The sequence below is a fragment of the Oncorhynchus gorbuscha genome, linkage group LG01 (assembly GCF_021184085.1).
Source record: "Oncorhynchus gorbuscha isolate QuinsamMale2020 ecotype Even-year linkage group LG01, OgorEven_v1.0, whole genome shotgun sequence".
In the NCBI taxonomy this organism is placed as follows: domain Eukaryota; kingdom Metazoa; phylum Chordata; class Actinopteri; order Salmoniformes; family Salmonidae; genus Oncorhynchus; species Oncorhynchus gorbuscha.
The window spans coordinates 89,075,876-89,094,788 of NC_060173.1; the positions used below are offsets into that span (position 1 = coordinate 89,075,876).

Consider the following 18,913-nt stretch of genomic DNA (forward strand, 5'->3'; position numbering starts at 1 on the left):
TTGTCTAAAAAAATATCCCAATTCCCCAGGGCAGTGATTGGGGACATTGTCCTGTGTAAGGTGCTGTCTTTCGAATGGGATGTTAAACGGGTGACCTGACTTTATGGTCACTAAAGAACTTACCTGGTAAAATAAGACTAAATAATAATAATAATTAAATTGTTACACAATATAATCTCATATTGTACTTTTAACCATTACACAAAGAGGTCTCTATCTCTTGATAAGGTCACTCAGTGTTGGATTAAGGGCATTTCATTCATATTTACCAGACTTTATTGCCACATGCTCTTATGTAAGCATTATAAAAACGTCAGAACTGGCAGCAGGCATGCTTAAACTTGAATCGTCTTCTTCTTTGAGATTGGGTTGGCGGAGTGCATCCAACTTTTAGGTGCATACACCGCCACCTACTGTACTGGAATGTGTGTTGTAACTTTAATGTGTTAGAGTTAATGTTTAAGTTTATTCTTTGAGCTGTATCTGTAAATATATTTCTTTAGATTTACTTGCATATGTAATTGTATTGGGTTGTGTTGAATTACGCTTTTTGACTGCAAGTCCCAGAATGCCTTGCGAGAGAAATGAGTGATAACGCGCCAATTATGTGCAGGTGCGAGTTGATTGTGGCTGACTTTCCGACAGCATCTTACCTGCATTGCTCTGTACCAAAACAATTGTTGTTAAAAGTAACGTAAACAAGTATTCTTACTAAAATAAGCTTTCGTGTCAAAACCGACGTCCCGAGTCATTACTAAGAAGTTAGCAAATCTAAAATTTGGTGCCGAAACCCGGGATATGAGCTGCGACGAAGTGGCTGAAATGGCTGAGGAGGAACGTCGGCATGAAGCAGAAAGAATGAGACGAAAGCGGGGTACCATTCGAGGCGCAACAACACGGATTTTGAATCCGATTGACATGGAAATATCCCAGTCAAATCCGGATACCGATCACTTGAGTACATTGTTGGAATTGTTATCAGCTAAGGAGGACAGTTTGTTTAAACTTGATCGTGGAATTGAACAGTTAACGCCATTGGACGGATTGGAGGCAGAGATTGCATGCACGGAGGATTATAAAGAACGCATTATCATGCTGAAGAGCCGTGCACAAAGAGTGATCACGAAGAAACAGGACGTCAATCCACTACCAGCCCGGGTGAGTAAGGCTACCGAAGTTGATTATTGAGAAATTCTATGGAGATGTCAGTATGAGACTGCTATACACAACAATGATTCACTGTGTAAAAAATAGAAGTTTATCTATCTGAAAACATATCTCACTGGACCAGCTGCAAAGGCAGTAGCAGGACTGATGTTAACAGACAGTAACTATGATAATGCAATCACTCTACTCAAGAGCAGATTTGGAAGGAAAGACCTTGTGATTAGTGCTCATATGTCAAAGCTGCTGAATCTCACACCTGTGAAGAAATCCTCTGATCTAAATGCATTGAGGCAGCTATATGATGAATGTGAAATTCAGATTAGGAGCCTGGAATCACTGGGTGTAGTGTCAGAATCCTATGGAAGCCTATTATTCCCAATCTTAATGCAGATGATTCCAGAGGACATAGCTCTTGACTATAGTCGTCAGAGGGGAGTAGATGATGAATGGAAAGTGTCTGAGATTATCGGTTTCCTACAGAAAGCGGTTCAGAGCAGGGAGAGAGCGCTACAAATGACAAGATCATACAACCAACAGAAAGAGAGCAAACCATGGAACAAGTCATGCTTCTCCAATGAAATGAAACCAAAAAGACCCAACATGCCCTCTGCTGCAGCACTGCATACAGCCAGCCAGAAGGAACAACAAACGTGTCTATTTTGTGATAGTGCAGACCACAAATCAGAAAACTGCCCTGACTACAATATTGCTACACGCAAAGAGAAACTAAAGAACATGGGAAGATGCTTTGAATGTTTAGGACAGAGACACATAGCAAAATTCTGTAAAATCAAAGATGTGTCATGTGCAACATGTGGAAGCAGACATCACGTTGTGCTTTGTACCAGTAAAAGGAGTGAGGTGCAACCCCCTACTGTTTCTGTAGATGCTGTTGTTTCCTCAGTTATTCCCCATTCAGTGAAGATGAAACCAGATGGACAGAACACTGTGTTGCTACAAACGGCCAAGGCATGGGTAGAAGGCCCATCGGGCAGGAAGATAGCTCGTTGCTTACTAGATGGAGGCAGTCAGAGAAGCTTCATACATGAAAACCTTGTGAAGGGCTTGAAGCTACCAGTAATCAGACAAGAGGCACTCACTCTTCACACGTTTGGCTCCTCTGCCCCAGCAACGTCCCAACGCAACACAGTGAAAGTCATCTTGGAGAATGTCTGGGACAAACAGCAGAGAATAGAGAGAGGCAATTGAAACCCCACAAGTGTGCACAGCTGTGATGAAGGTTCCTGGTGAACAGATTCAGTATGAGCTCAGTAAAAGGGGACTGCAGCTCGCAGACTTTCCAGGAGATGACAATGATCCTGAACTCTCTGTCCTGATAGGAGCAGACTACTACTGGCAGATAGTATCAGGCAGAGTGGAGCGACTGACTGAGACGCTAGTTGCTTTAGAGAGCACCTTTGGATGGTCGGTGCAGGGACCCGTGTCCATGTCAAGTGTCGCCGAGGCAACCTGCATGTTCATCCCACTTGATGAAGACACACTAGTCTCCAAGCAACTGCATTCATTCTGGGAGCTTGAGTCTCTGGGTATTCAATGCGAGAAAACACAGAACTCAGAGGAAAACGAGGCTCTACAAAGGTTTGAGGAAACAACCACCTTCAAAGATGGGCGATACCATGTGGAGTTGCCATGGAAACGAGAAATGCCAGAACTCCAAGACAACTATAGAATCGCCAAGAAACGGTTTGAAGGTCTGAAGAAAATACTGAAGAAGGATGTGACGTTGTACAGCAGATACAATGAAGTAGTAGAGGACTACTTACAACAAGATATGGCAGAGGACGTGCCCAAGGACAACGCATCAAGTGCAGACAACGGTTGGAGCGAGTGGTCGCATCTGCACGTCGCTCCAACGGGTAGTATAACTTTTTCATTATATTTTTCATTATATTTCATTATATCACAACGGTTTGATTTGTCTTATCTTAGCAATTTCTTCTCAGCTAGCTACATAGCCGTCTTTGTATCAAAGATAATTGCGTAATTATCGTATTTCGCCGTCCTAACGTAGTCTTCACTAGCCAGCTAGCTAACGTCCACTGATTAGCTGCACTGGAGAAACTGTTACACTCAACTGAACGACTTGATTAGTTTAGTGTTAGCTAGCTACATAGCTGTCTTTGCTGTCTTCGTATCATCGTATCATCGTATCCAAGATAATTGTGTTGTTTAGGTTTAGAGTGTGTAGTCTTAGAGTGATTATCTTAATTTACCGAGGTTAGCTAGCCAGCTATTTGTCGTCCTTAACGTAGGTGACTCTGCTAGCTAGCCAACAGCTAGCCAACGCTAGCCAACGTCTTCTGTATAGAACTCAACTACCCGGTCGCATTCACAGGTTGTATCACATTTTCACTTCATTTTCATTACAGTACAACGGTTTGATTTGTTTGATCGTAGCTAGCTACTTAGCTAGCTACATAGCCGTCTTTGTATCAAAGATAATTGTGTAGTCTAGAGCGATTTTCTAGGTTCGCTAGCCATCTATTGTCGTTCTTTTAACGCAACGTAACGTAAACAACACTGCTAGCTAGCCTGCTAGCCCCCGAATAGCAACACTGCAGAAACTATTACACTCAACGGAACGACTTGATTAGTGTAGAGTCAACAACGCAGCCACTGCCAGCTAGCCTACTTCAGCAGTACTGTATCATTTTAATCATTTTAGTCAATAAGATTCTTGCTACGTAGCTTAACTTTCTGAACATTCGAGACGTGTAGTCCACTTGTCATTCCAATCTCCTTTGCATTAGCGTAGCCTCTTCTGTAGCCTGTCAACTATGTGTCGGTTTATCCCTGTTCTCTCCTCTCTGCACAGACCATACAAACGCTCCTCACCGCGTGGCCGCGGCCACCCTACTCTGGTGGTCCCAGCGCGCACGACCCACGTGGAGTTCCAGGTCTCCGGTAGCCTCTGGAACTGCCAATCTGCGGTCAACAAGGCAGAGTTCATCTCAGCCTATGCCTCCCTCCAGTCCCTCGACTTCTTGGCCCTGACGGAAACATGGATCACCACAGACAACACTGCTACTCCTACTGCTCTCTCTTCGTCCGCCCACGTGTTCTCGCACACCCCGAGAGCGTCTGGTCAGCGGGGTGGTGGCACCGGGATCCTCATCTCTCCCAAGTGGTCATTCTCTCTTTCTCCCCTTACCCATCTGTCTATCGCCTCCTTTGAATTCCATGCTGTCACAGTTACTAGCCCTTTCAAGCTTAACATCCTTATCATTTATCGCCCTCCAGGTTCCCTCGGAGAGTTCATCAATGAGCTTGATGCCTTGATAAGCTCCTTTCCTGAGGACGGCTCACCTCTCACAGTTCTGGGCGACTTTAACCTCCCCACGTCTACCTTTGACTCTTTCCTCTCTGCCTCCTTCTTTCCACTCCTCTCCTCTTTTGACCTCACCCTCTCACCTTCCCCCTACTCACAAGGCAGGCAATACGCTCGACCTCATCTTTACTAGATGCTGTTCTTCCACTAACCTCATTGCAACTCCCCTCCAAGTCTCCGACCACTGCCTTGTATCCTTTTCCCTCTCGCTCTCATCCAACACCTCCCACACTGCCCCTACTCGGATGGTATCGCGCCGTCCCAACCTTCGCTCTCTCTCCCCCGCTACTCTCTCCTCTTCCATCCTATCATCTCTTCCCTCCGCTCAAACCTTCTCCCACCTATCTCCTGATTCTGCCTCCTCAACCCTCCTCTCCTCCCTCTCTGCATCCCTTGACTCTCTATGTCCCCTATCCTCCAGGCCGGCTCGGTCCTCCCCTCCCGCTCCGTGGCTCGATGACTCATTGCGAGCTCACAGAACAGGGCTCCGGGCAGCCGAGCGGAAATGGAGGAAAACTCGCCTCCCTGCGGACCTGGCATCCTTTCACTCCCTCCTCTCTACATTTTCCTCCTCTGTCTCTGCTGCTAAAGCCACTTTCTACCACGCTAAATTCCAAGCTGCTGCCTCTAACCCTAGGAAGCTCTTTGCCACCTTCTCCTCCCTCCTGAATCCTCCGCCCCCTCCCACCCCCTCCTCCCTCTCTGCAGATGACTTCGTCAACCATTTTGAAAAGAAGGTCGACGACATCCGATCCTCGTTTGCTAAGTCAAACGACACTGCTGGTTCTGCTCACACTGCCCTACCCTGTGCTCTGACCTCTTTCTCCCCTCTCTCTCCAGATGAAATCTCGCGTCTTGTGACGGCCGGCCGCCCAACAACCTGCCCGCTTGACCCTATCCCCTCCTCTCTTCTCCAGACCATTTCCGGAGACCTTCTCCCTTACCTCACCTCGCTCATCAACTCATCCCTGACCGTTGGCTACGTCCCTTCCGTCTTCAAGAGAGCGAGAGTTGCACCCCTTCTGAAAAAACCTACACTCGATCCCTCCGATGTCAACAATTACAGACCAGTATCCCTTCTTTCTTTTCTCTCCAAAACTCTTGAACGTGCTGTCCTTGGCCAGCTCTCCCGCTATCTCTCTCTGAATGACCTTCTTGATCCAAATCAGTCAGGTTTCAAGACTAGTCATTCAACTGAGACTGCTCTCCTCTGTATCACGGAGGCGCTCCGCACTGCTAAAGCTAACTCTCTCTCCTCTGCTCTCATCCTTCTAGATCTATCGGCTGCCTTCGATACTGTGAACCATCAGATCCTCCTCTCCACCCTCTCCGAGTTGGGCATCTCCGGCGCGGCCCACGCTTGGATTGCGTCCTACCTGACAGGTCGCTCCTACCAGGTGGCGTGGCGAGAATCTGTCTCCTCACCACGCGCTCTCACCACTGGTGTCCCCCAGGGCTCTGTTCTTGGCCCTCTCCTATTCTCGCTATACACCAAGTCACTTGGCTCTGTCATAACCTCACATGGTCTCTCTTATCATTGCTATGCAGACGACACACAATTAATCTTCTCCTTTCCCCCTTCTGATGACCAGGTGGCGAATCGCATCTCTGCATGTCTGGCAGACATATCAGTGTGGATGACGGATCACCACCTCAAGCTGAACCTCGGCAAGACGGAGCTGCTCTTCCTCCCGGGGAAGGACTGCCCGTTCCATGATCTCGCCATCACGGTTGACAACTCCATTGTGTCCTCCTCCCAGAGCGCCAAGAACCTTGGCGTGATCCTGGACAACACCCTGTCGTTCTCAACTAACATCAAGGCGGTGGCCCGTTCCTGTAGGTTCATGCTCTACAACATCCGCAGAGTACGACCCTGCCTCACACAGGAAGCGGCGCAGGTCCTAATCCAGGCACTTGTCATCTCCCGTCTGGATTACTGCAACTCGCTGTTGGCTGGGCTCCCTGCCTGTGCCATTAAACCCCTTCAACTCATCCAGAACGCCGCAGCCCGTCTGGTGTTCAACCTTCCCAAGTTCTCTCACGTCACCCCGCTCCTCCGTTCTCTCCACTGGCTTCCAGTTGAAGCTCGCATCCGCTACAAGACCATGGTGCTTGCCTACGGAGCTGTGAGGGGAACGGCACCTCAGTACCTCCAGGCTCTGATCAGGCCCTACACCCAAACAAGGGCACTGCGTTCATCCACCTCTGGCCTGCTCGCCTCCCTACCACTGAGGAAGTACAGCTCCCGCTCAGCCCAGTCAAAACTGTTCGCTGCCCTGGCCCCCCAATGGTGGAACAAACTCCCTCACGACGCCAGGACAGCGGAGTCAATCACCACCTTCCGGAGACACCTGAAACCCCACCTCTTTAAGGAATACCTAGGATAGGTTAAGTAATCCCTCTCACCCCACCCCCCCTAAGTTTTAGATGCACTATTGTTAAGTGACTGTCCCACTGGATGTCATAAGGTGAATGCACCAATTTGTAAGTCGCTCTGGATAAGAGCGTCTGCTAAATGACTTAAATGTAATGTAAATGTAAAATACTACTTACCTCATCATGCAGTGCTCCGAGAAGATAAGGTGACAACAAAACTGAGAGTGGTGTTTGATGCCTCGTCCCATGAAGATGGCTGTCCATCTCTCAATGACTGTCTACTCACAGGACCGAACCTGAATCCGAATCTGCTCAGTGTTCTGATAAAGTTCAGACTACATGAGATCGCAGTCATGGCAGACATCAAGAAAGCTTTCCTGCAGATATCCCTAGCAGAGAGAGACAGAGACGCCGTGAGATTTCTATGGCTCACTGGCCCACCAAGGGGAGAAAATGAAGAGGAGCTGCGTGTGCTGAGGATGAAAAGAGTGGTATTTGGAGCTTCCCCAAGTCCATTTTTGCTGGCAGCTACAATCAGGAAGCACCTGAAACAATATGAAACAGAACAACCAGAAGTTGTAGAGATACTGATAGTCACTCTACGTAGATGACTTCATTGCAAGTTCACGCAATGTTGAAGAGGGCTTACCTTGTGACAACAACTGCAAAGCGAATGCTGTCGATTGCAGGCATGGACCTCTGCAAATGGATGACCAATTCTCCTGAATTGAAAACAAAATGGGAGGAGAGTACGACAACAGACCACTCGTTGACGTTACAAACACAAGGATTAGTTTTTTATTTTTATTTATTTCACCTTTATTTAACCAGGTAGGCTAGTTGAGAACAGGTTCTCATTTGCAACTGCGACCTGGCCAAGATAAAGCATAGCAGTGTGAACAGACAACACAGGGTTACACATGGAGTAAACAATTAACAAGTCAATAACACAGAGAAAAAAAGGGGAGTCTATATACAATGTGTGCAAAAGGCATGAGGAGGTAGGCGAATAATTACAATATTGCAGATTAACACTGGAGTGATAAATGATCATGTACAGGTAGAGATATTGGTGTGCAAAAGAGCAGAAAAGAAAAGAAATAAACTGTGGGGATGAGGTAGGTGAAAATGGGTGTGCTATTTACCAATAGATTATGTACAGCTGCAGCGATCGGTTAGCTGCTCAGCTAGCTGATGTTTGAAGTTGGTGAGGGAGATAAAAGTCTCCAACTTCAGCGATTTTTGCAATTCGTTCCAGTCACAGGCAGCAGAGTACTGGAACGAAAGGCGGCCGAATGAGGTGTTGGCTTTAGGGATTAGTGCTGAAGGTTTTAGGTTTAGTATGGAGGCCGGAAACGGATGACTTTGTGTTTGACCTCAGGCCGTTACTGAGCATTCTAAGGCAAAATCAAAACACAAAGAGAAGTGTTCTGCAGTCGTCTGCACGTATCTTTGACCCTCTTGGTTTCTTAACTCCCTTCACCATCAGGATCAAGTGCATGTTCCAGGAAATGTTGGAGAGGGGACTCAGCTGGGACGAAGAATTACCACCTGATCTGACACGAGAATGGCAACAGTGGTGTTCAGAACTAACCCAGTTACACCAGCTCACCATACCAAGGTGGTACAGAACAGACATGCGGCCACAGAGTAGCCACACCCTGAAGCTACACGTGTTCTGTGATGCAAGTGAAAGGGCTTACAGTGCAGTAGCTTACTTGCAAGGTGAGTCACAAGACAGGGAAACAACAAGTCTAGTCGCATCCAAGTCCAGGGTAGCCCCACTTAAGAAAATGACGCTGCCATGCCTGGAGCTCATGGGAGCTGTGATTGGAGCGAGACTAGCAAACAACTTGATGACCACACTGAAAATGGAAGAAAAACAGATCAAAATGTGGACAGACTCAATGATCGTGCTGCATTGGATTTGCAGCTCAGCTCAGAAATGGAAAGAGTTTGTTGCGAACAGAGTGACGGAGATCCAGTCCTTGACCAATCCACAGTCATGGTCACATATTGAAGGGAAAGCTAATCCAGCTGACCTCCCTACCAGAGGACAAACTGTTTGAAACTTGACACAGAGCGAGTTATGGTGGAATGGACCCAGAATTCTGACATCACCCAATCAGTCCGAAGAGACTGATGATAACAAGGTTCCGGATGAGGTGAATATAGAACTCAAGTCCAGTTGCCAGGTTACTGTACAACTCGCAGCAAGCAGCACAGACCGCACTGAACCTGTGTTGGAGCTTGAAAGGTACAGCAAACTGAAAAGAGTGTTCAGAGTCACCGCCTGGATAAAGAGATTCATAGCCAATGCTCGCACAACCGTAAAGATGCAAGGTGAACTGACTGCTGACGAACTGTTCGATGCAGAAAGGTACTGGATTAAGGTAACACAACAACAGAGTTTCGGACAGGAGATCAAACTACTGAAGGCAGGAAAAAGCCTAAACAATGACTGTAAAATCGGAGAACTGAAATCTTTCCTGGAACATGAACTACTCAGTGTAGGAGGAAGACTGCAACAGTCCAACTTCACATTCAGAGAGGAGCATCCATGGGTTCTGCCCAATAAGTACAGATACTCAGAAATGCTGATACAGTACCACCATGAGAAGGTGATGCATTCTGGAGCAAGTGACACTCAGCACCCAACGTTAAACAAGCGGGAAATGAGACGCAGATGGAAGTACAGGCAGAGACTTGTGACCAGTTTCTGGAACAGTTGGCGAAGAGACTACTTGCTGGATCTAAAGTCAGCACGCCGCTGTGATACACCACAGCCCACCCCACTGAAGGCGGGTGACGTTGTACTCATTGGAGAAGATAACACACCCAGACAAACCTGGAAACTAGGAAAGATTGAGGAACCGTTTCCAGGCCGAGATGGCTTAGTTAGATCATGTTCAGTTCGTACTGCTTCAGGGACTTTGTTGAGGAGACCTATTCAGTTGATATACTGCCTAGAGATCTAGATGAACACAATTGTTCATCGGGGGGGGAGGATGTTGTAACTTTAATGTGTTAGAGTTGATGTTTAAGTGTATTCTTTGAGCTGTATCTGTAAAGATATTTCTTTAGATTTATTTGCATATGTAATTGTATTGGGTTGTGTTGAATTACGCTTTTTGACTGCAAGTCCCAGAATGCCTTGCGAGATAAATGAGTGATAACGCGCCAATTATGTGCAGGTGCGAGTTGATTGTGGCTGACTTTCCGACAGCATGGCCTAACGACATTAAATTCCGGTAATACAAAATTGGGGAACAGGTAAATTACTCTGCCAACTATTATCCTTCAAAAAGAAAACACCACCCCATTCCACTATTTAACCCTATCTAATCCTACTCCAGGCCCACAGTCTGGGAGGACAGAACACTACCACTCAACACCTCCTGCGAATCTTCTGCAGTAAAAACTTGCAATCCCAAGTACTTCTCTTCAGCTGCCAGCACATCCTCTATTTTCTGTGACTAACGTCCCATTTCTGCAGTACAGTTGACAACCATAGCTATGAAAGCTAAGAAACCCACTTTACTCAGGGACATGTTATTCTCAACCTCTTCATTGGTCTCTGCCTACTCACACGAATACTCTCAATATCCATCACCCTGTACCCATCCTCCTCTACCACTCTTTTCCCTGCTTCAGCATAAAACACTTTCTGTAATACTCTGACCATGGCAACCTCAACATGCTTTTCTTTCACCAGACACCAGAAACCTCTGTGCTCCAATCCCATGGTCACCCCACAGCTTACCCAGGTTTGGCACCTTAGTATTAGAGTACTCTAAAAATACTTAACATAACCATAGACCACTTAAACTGGTACAACGCTTCCATATATGGGTGGCCAAAAGCCCCTGCAAAGCCACACCTCCAATATAATTTCCCAGTGTGACTTGCCTTTTTTAGTCAATTGTATATTTACCACCAATGACTGTATTTGTTAGTGACATTGTTGTTAAATTCATTCATTTTCAGTCCTGTGGTCTTCACCAAGTGAGTGTAACAGTATAGCTTCTGTCCCTCTCCTCACCCCTACCTGGGATCGAACCAAGGACCCTCTACACACATCTACAACTGTCTCTCACGAAGCATCGTTACCCATCGCTCCACAAAAGCCGCTGCCCTTGCAGAGTAAGGGGAACAACTACTTCAAGGTCTCAGAGTGAGTGACGTCACCGGTTGAACCGCTATTAGCGCGCACCCCGCTAACTAGCTAGCCATTTCACATGGGTTACACTCACCCCCCTTTTGACCTCATCCTTTTCCGCAGCAACCAGTGATCCAGGTCAACAGCATCAATGTAACAGTATACCTTCCGTCCCTCTCCTCACCCCTACCTGGGCTCGAACCAAGGACCATCTGCACACATCAACAACTGCATCCCACAAAGCATCATTACCCATCGCTCCATAAAAGCAGCGGCCCTTGCAGAGCAAGGGGAACAACTACTTCAATGTCTCAGAGCAAGTGACATCACCGATTGAAACGCTACTAGCGCGCACCCCGCTAACTAGTTAGCCATTTCACATCGGTTACACGAGGTCCTTCTGTAGGTAAATTATATCAAAATTAAACTTTTTATAACAATACATTACATATCATGCCTTACTTCAATGGCCATTTATTACCCCAACACAGTGGTGCTAGGAACCTGCTGGTTTACAGGCCACATCAGGCATGCAAATCACATTATATTGGCTTGCAAAGCTATATGTAATTCCTATTGGAATCAAGACAGAGTTAGGACATCCAATAGTTGGACTTTTTATTCACCACAACCTACATTCAGAGTAATTGTCAAACGGGACTACCTAAACCATTTAAAATGGAACAACCATTTCAGTAACGGGTGCAATATATCTAAGTAACTGATTGGAATAGTTTAGAAAAATGTAGGATATTTATATTTGTGTAGCATATGATTAATCAATCAATCCATGTAAAAACATGCAAAAACACAGATATTAAAAACGGTCCCAAAAAATGGAACTGCAGTAAAACATACTGGGAAATAAAATAATGATGGGTGTGGTTTTGATGGGAAGGTTTTTGTCACCACAGAGTAAAACTGACACAATCAGGGTCTCACACAATACTGGTGACTTTAGGATCAACGTTGTGAATGTACCAGCCAGGGCCGGCTCCAGGCATAACCGGCATAAGCTGTCACATAGAACCCTCGGCCAATAGAGTGCCCACGAGCCCAAAAGAATGAGCTCAGTCAGGATCTCAACTGAGGATAGTTGAAAACACCAAGTGCAATTTCAAAATATGATTGTGCATCAGAAGTTTTTATCTTGTTATGTCAGTCACTCAATTAGCTGACAATTAGCCATTTACATTTTTAGATTGGTAGTTAGTCAAGACAGCTATCAAAACTTGTAATAATCATGGCTGAATACTGACTTGCAGGGCCACCAAAAGGCTAGAGCCAGCCCTGGTACCAGCTACAGTCATTTTTCATACTTGGGTCAACCTACTATGAACTTTTTTCATCCAAATTTCTTCCAATGTGAAGAAATAATATTTTTGCCCAAACGTATGATGGCTCTGCTGTAATGGAATGTATTTGTATTTACATCTATGTCCCCTCTTCCCTGACTTAAGAAATGATGATCACTCAACTCCACTACAAGTGTCAACTCTCTCCTTATTTGAACTGAAGCCATGTCTCATGTGCCCTCTCATCCACTGGCACATTGAATGCTTCTTCTCCAAGCACTGTGAGTAGCCCTGTCAACGTTCATTACTGTATGTAGAGTCAATCACATACACAAACACAATAACATTATTACACATCAGTGTGATTTTAATCCTTGCTCTCGGACTAACTCGTTTTTTGTCTGAGTTGGGTTCGTGTTTTTTGTCTTCTCAGTCAGATCCTGTCCTGTCCTCAGTGGAAGAGTTTATCCCTCCTCCAATACCATCCATTCACGATGAGGCTTGTCCAGCATTGAAGCCTCTGAACACCTCAATCCCTGTCCTGCACTGAAATCAAGCCTCCGAACACTTAAACGTATGCCTCATTCTGTGATCATTCCTTCCCAATACTATGTAGTAGCCCCCTCATTCCCATTCCCAATAATATTTTGCTATACATGTATTTATGAAAGGTCAGCAACCTTCCCGCTAGCCATGATTGCCTGAGATGAGTGGACTGGATATGCCGAGAGATGTGCTTGGATTGTTCTGCCATATAGCATTCCTCTCTCGAATTAGGTAATCCTGTGTATCACGTAGTAAAACTGCATAGGTGTTGCTCTCTACTTTCTGGAGGACCGACTTTTGAAATCAGTGGAATTCAATTATGAGAGCGAAGGAGATGGAGAAAACACCTGTCTCTAGATTACATCTCCAAACTAAGGGAAACCATGGCATCTGTGACAGGACACATGTTCATCTATGAGTCTAGCCTAGCGAGCTACATTTTCAGTTATTACACGTTTCTAATTTTGACAGAAAGGGGTTTCATTTCATGTTAAAGTGTACTGTTAGCTAGCTAACATTAGCTGGCTGGCTTGCTAGCTAAAGTTACGTGTATGAGCTTATTATTCGTATCTCAGAGGGATTTGCTTGACTAGATACAGCCTAATCTTAGCGAGCTGACATTGAACCTGGATGGTTAGCTAGCTGCAGATTCATGTAGGGTAGTAATGTCATGAGTTGGGATTATGGTTTATTGTTTAGCTAGTTGGCTAGCTACATGTCTAAACAAAAGACTCCACTATGTAAGTAACCATTTCAGGTATGTTCGTAAATTCAGTCTGGTCATCTACTCCGATTTCAGAGCACTCTCGTCTGAGTGTGCCAGAGTGCAGAATAACTGATGTGTAGCCGGTGTCATTAAAGGTTGGCAAAAACGCATAATTAAAATGTTGCCAGTGTAACAGTATAACTTTAGACCGTCCCCTCGCCCATACCCGGGCGCGAACCAGGGACCCTCTGCACACATCAACAACAGTCACCCACGAAGCATTGTTAACCATCGCTCCACAAAAGCCGCGGGGAACCACTACTTCAAGGTCTCAGAGCAAGTGACGTCACCAATTGAAACGCTATTTAGTGCGCACCACCGCTAACTAGCTAGCAGTTTCACATCCGTTACACCAGCAGCACAGTTACAGTCACTAATATTCTGGATGACATGTAAACAGCCTAACCAACGTTACCACGTTCATTTGTACATACAATAGGACGCAAGTATAGACACCATGGGACCACGCAGCCATCATACCGCTCAGGAAGGAGACGTGTACTGTCTCTTAGACATGAATGTACTTTGGTGCGAAAAGTGAAAATCAATCCCAGAACTACAGCAACAGCATGCTGGAGGAAACGGGTACAAAAACAGGTACAAAAGTATCTATATCCACAGTAAAATGAGTCCTATATCGACATAACCTGAAAGGCCGCTCAGCAAGGAAGAAGCCACTTGCTCCAAAACCTCCATAAAAAAGCCAGACTATGGTTTTGCAACTGCACATGCGGACAAAGATCATACTTTTTGGAGACATGTCCTCTGGTCTGATGAAACAAAATATAACTGTTTGGCCATAGACTATCGTTATGTATGGAGGAAAAGGGGAGAGGCTTGCAAGCCGAAGAACACCATCCCAACCGTGAAGCACAGGGGTGGCAGCATCATGCTGTGGGGGTGCTGTGCTGCAGGAGGGACTGTTGCACTTCACAAAATAGATGGCATCATGAGGGAGGAAAATTTAGTGGAAATATTGAACCAACATCTCAAGACATCGGTCAGGTGGTTAAAGCTTGGTCACAAATGGGTCTTCCAAATGACCTCAAGCATATTTCCAAAGTTGTGGCAAAATGGCTTAAGGACAACAAAGGTATTGGAGTATTGGAGTGGCCATCACAAAGCTCTGACCTCATCCTATAAAACATTTGAGGGCAGAACTGAAAAAGCATGTGCGAGCAAGGAGGCCTACAAACCTGACTCAGCGACACCAGCTCTGTCAGGAGGAATGGGTCAAAATTCACTCAACTTGTTGTGGGAAGCTTGTGGAAGGCTACCCAAAATGTTTGTCCCAAGTTAAACAATTTAAAGGCAATGCTACCAAATACTAATTGAGTGTATGTAAACATCTGACCCACTGAGAATGTGATGAAAGAAAGAAAAGCTGAAATAAATCATTCTCTCTACTATTATTCTGACATTTCACATTCTTAAAATAAATTGATCCTAACTGACCTAAGACAGGGAATTTTTACTAGGATTAAATGTCAGGAATTGTGATACACTGAGTTTAAATGTATTTGGCTAAGGTGTATGTTAACTTCTGACTTCAACTGTACATCAGTTACATTATGTCCATGTGTTTGTGACAGACATTGAGTGACAGTGACAGCCACAATAACAGACGTTGGGTCATTGACGTAACGTAACTGTAGCTTTCTAGGTTTGTGACCCTGCTGGTATGATCATGTGACTATTCTGGCATTAGCTAATGACAGAGCTGAGGCGGTGTTCCGGTGTATCGGAGGGGTTGTCACTGACACCGGCGCTCAGGGACAAGTGGCCCATGTCTAACCGGGTGACATAAGCAGGGCCAAGGGCCCAGTGACAAGCATTCTCCGTCATCACTTATGGCCGTTTGCCCATGCTGAAACTGATAGGGCTCAAGTGCCACCAAGAGACACCACAGGGACATGTTATCCACACCATGTGTGTGTGTTTCTGGTGTACATGTTCTGTTATGAATACAGTGGCTTGACTCTTCCTGTGACAGGTGTCACAATCTCTCATCCTGTTTTGTCTTAATACTGAGGGTTTGAATGAGCTACAGGCCTATAGTGTGTGTCAAATCAAATCAAATCAAATTTTATTTGTCACATACACATGGTTAGCAGATGTTAATGCGAGTGTAGCGAAATGCTTGTGCTTCTAGTTCCGACAATGCAGTGATAACCAACAAGTAATCTAACTAACAATTCAAAAAAAAAACTACTGTCTTATACACAGTGTAAGGGGATAAGGAACATGTACATAAGGATATATGAATGAGTGATGGTACAGAGCAGCATACAGTAGATGGTATCGAGTACAGTATATACATATGAGATGAGTGTGTAGACAAAGTAAACAAAGTGGCATAGTTAAAGTGGCTAGTGATACATGTGTTACATAAGGATGCAGTCGATGTTGTAGAGTACAGTATATACATATGCATATGAGATGAATAATGTAGGGTAAGTAACATTATATAAGGTAGCATTGTTTAAAGTGGCTAGTGATATATATATATATATATTTACATTTCCATCAATTCCCATTATTAAAATGGCTGGAGTTGGGTCAGTGTCAATGACAGTGTGTTGGCAGCAGCCACTCAATGTTAGTGGTGGCTATTTAACAGTCTGATGGCCTTGAGATAGAAGCTGTTTTTCAGTCTCTCGGTCCCAGCTTTGATGCACCTGTACTGACCTCGCCTTCTGGATGATAGCGGGGTGAACAGGCAGTGGTTCGGGTGGTTGATGTCCTTGATGATCTTTATGGCCTTCCTGTAACAACGGGTGGTGTAGGTGTCCTGGAGGGCAGGTAGTTTGCCCCGGTGATGCGTTGTGCAGTCCTCACTACCCTCTGGAGAGCCTTACGGTTGAGGGCGGAGCAGTTGCCGTACCAGGCGGTGATACAGCCCGCCAGGATGCTCTCGATTGTGCATCTGTAGAAGTTTGTGAGTGCTTTTGGTGACAAGCCAAATTTTTTCAGCCTCCTGAGGTTGAATAGGCGCTGCTGCGCCTTCTTCACGACGCTGTCAGTGTGAGTGGACCAATTCAGTTTGTCTGTGATGTGTATGCCGAGGAACTTAAAACTAGCTACCCTCTCCACTACTGTTCCATCGATGTGGATAGGGGGTGTTCCCTCTGCTGTTTCCTGAAGTCCACAATCATCTCCTTAGTTTTGTTGACGTTGAGTGTGAGGTTATTTTCCTGACACCACACTCCAAGGGCCCTCACCTCCTCCCTGTAGGCCGTCTCGTCGTTGTTGGTAATCAAGCCTACCACTGTTGTGTCGTCCGCAAACTTGATGATTGAGTTGGAGGCGTGCGTGGCCACGCAGTCGTGGGTGAACAGGGAGTACAGGAGAGGGCTCAGAACGCACCCTTGTGGGGCCCCCGTGTTGAGGATCAGCGGGGAGGAGATGTTGTTGCCTACCCTCACCACCTGGGGGCGGCCCGTCAGGAAGTCCAGTACCCAGTTGCACAGGGCGGGGTCGAGACCCAGGGTCTCGAGCTTGATGACGAGCTTGGAGGGTACTATGGTGTTGAATGCCGAGCTGTAGTCGATGAACAGCATTCTCACATAGGTATTCCTCTTGTCCAGGTGGGTTAGGGCAGTGTGCAGTGTGGTTGAGATTGCATCGTCTGTGGACCTATTTGGGCGGTAAGCAAATTGGAGTGGGTCTAGGGTGTCAGGTAGGGTGGAGGTGATATGGTCCTTGACTAGTCTCTCAAAGCACTTCATGATGACGGAAGTGAGTGCTACGGGGCGGTAGTCGTTTAGCTCAGTTACCTTAGCTTTTCTTGGGAACAGGAACAATGGTGGCCCTCTTGAAGCATGTGGGAACAGCAGACTGGTATAGGGATTGATTGATGAGAGAGTCTATGTACACTACATGATCGTCAAACATCTCATTCCAAAATCATGCCCATTAATATGGAGTTGGTACCCCCTTTGGTAATATAACAGCCTCCACTCTTCTGGGAAGGTTTTCCACTAGATGTTGGAACATTGCTGCGGAGACTTGCTTCCATTCAGCCACAAGAGCATTAGTGAGGTCGGGCACTGATGTTGGGCAATTAGGCCTGGCTCACAGTCGGCGTTTCAATTAATCCCAAAGGTGTTTGATAGGATTGAGGTCAGGGCTATGTGCAGGCAAGTCAAGTTCTTCCACACCGATCTCAACAACCCATTTCTGTATGGACCTCGCTTTGTGCATGGGGGCATTGTCATGCTGAAACAGGAAAGGGCCTTCCCCAAACTGTTACCACAAAGTTGGAAGCACAGAATCGTCATTGTATGCTGTAGAGTTAAGATTTCCCTTCAATGGAACTAAGGGGCCTAGCCCGAACCATTAAAAACAGCCTCAGACCATTATTCCTCCTCCACCAAACTTTACAGTTGGCACTATGTGTTCAGGCAGGTAGCATTTTCCTGACATCCAACAAACCCAGATTCATCCATCGGACTGCCAGATGGTGAAGCGTGATTCATCACTCCAGAGAACGCGTTTCCAATGTTCCAGAGTCCAATGGCAGCGAGCTTTACACCCCTCCAGCTGACGCTTGGCACTGCGCTTGGTGATCTTAGGATTGCGTGTGACTACGCGGAAATGGAAACCCATTTCATGAAGCTCCCTACTAGCAGTTCTTGCTTCTATATTCAGTTTGGAACTCTGTAGTGAGTGCTTTTTTACGCCCAGCGCGCTTCAGTACTCACTAGTTCCGTTCTATGAGCTTGTGTGGCCTACCACTTCCCGGCTGAGCCGTTGTTGCATCTAGACGTTTCCACTTCACAATAACAGCACCTACAGTTGGCCGGGGCTGATCTAGCAGGGCAGAAATTTGACAAACTGATATGTTGGAAAGGTGGTATCCTATAACGGTGCCACATTGAAAGTCACTGAGCTATACACCAAGTCACTGAGCTATACACCAAGTCACTTGGCTCTGTCATAACCTCACATGGTCTCTCTTATCATTGCTATGCAGACGACACACAATTAATCTTCTCCTTTCCCCCTTCTGATGACCAGGTGGCGAATCGCATCTCTGCATGTCTGGCAGACATATCAGTGTGGATGACGGATCACCACCTCAAGCTGAACCTCGGCAAGACGGAGCTGCTCTTCCTCCCGGGGAAGGACTGCCCGTTCCATGATCTCGCCATCACGGTTGACAACTCCATTGTGTCCTCCTCCCAGAGCGCCAAGAACCTTGGCGTGATCCTGGACAACACCCTGTCGTTCTCAACCAACATCAAGGCGGTGGC

At 46.1% G+C, this 18,913-nt stretch overlaps 1 protein-coding gene across 5 annotated transcripts; it reads left to right on the forward strand.

Annotated features, from left to right (window-relative positions):
* The first annotated feature begins 409 nt into the window (after positions 1-409).
* LOC124045540 lies at positions 410-18,736 on the forward strand. Of its 5 annotated transcripts, none has more exons than XM_046364893.1 (4): positions 410-1,158; positions 10,608-10,659; positions 10,880-11,066; positions 11,175-11,226. In XM_046364893.1, the coding sequence occupies exons 1-4, from the start codon at positions 799-801 to the stop codon at positions 11,182-11,184; spliced, it is 609 nt and encodes a 202-aa protein (XP_046220849.1). In that variant the 5' UTR covers positions 410-798; the 3' UTR covers positions 11,185-11,226. The 5 variants fall into 5 exon arrangements, 1 of the variants encoding a protein (XP_046220849.1); XR_006840869.1 differs by lacking the exons at positions 10,880-11,066; positions 11,175-11,226 and adding exons at positions 12,512-12,627; positions 12,780-13,903 and having other exon boundaries at positions 411-1,158; XR_006840867.1 differs by lacking the exons at positions 410-1,158; positions 10,880-11,066; positions 11,175-11,226 and adding exons at positions 12,512-12,627; positions 12,780-12,920; positions 18,678-18,736 and having other exon boundaries at positions 8,101-10,659.
* Positions 18,737-18,913: the final 177 nt, after the last annotated feature.

Bases quoted from the DNA above. Each gene is read 5' to 3' on its own strand.
- LOC124045540 (XM_046364893.1), top strand. From the start codon at position 799: ATGAGCTGCGACGAAGTGGCTGAAATGGCTGAGGAGGAACGTCGGCAT. The intron at 1,159-10,607 runs GTGAGTAAGGCT...TTCTTTCACCAG, and splicing joins TCAATCCACTACCAGCCCGG to ACACCAGAAACCTCTGTGCT. The intron at 10,660-10,879 runs GTTTGGCACCTT...ATTCATTTTCAG, and splicing joins TCACCCCACAGCTTACCCAG to TCCTGTGGTCTTCACCAAGT.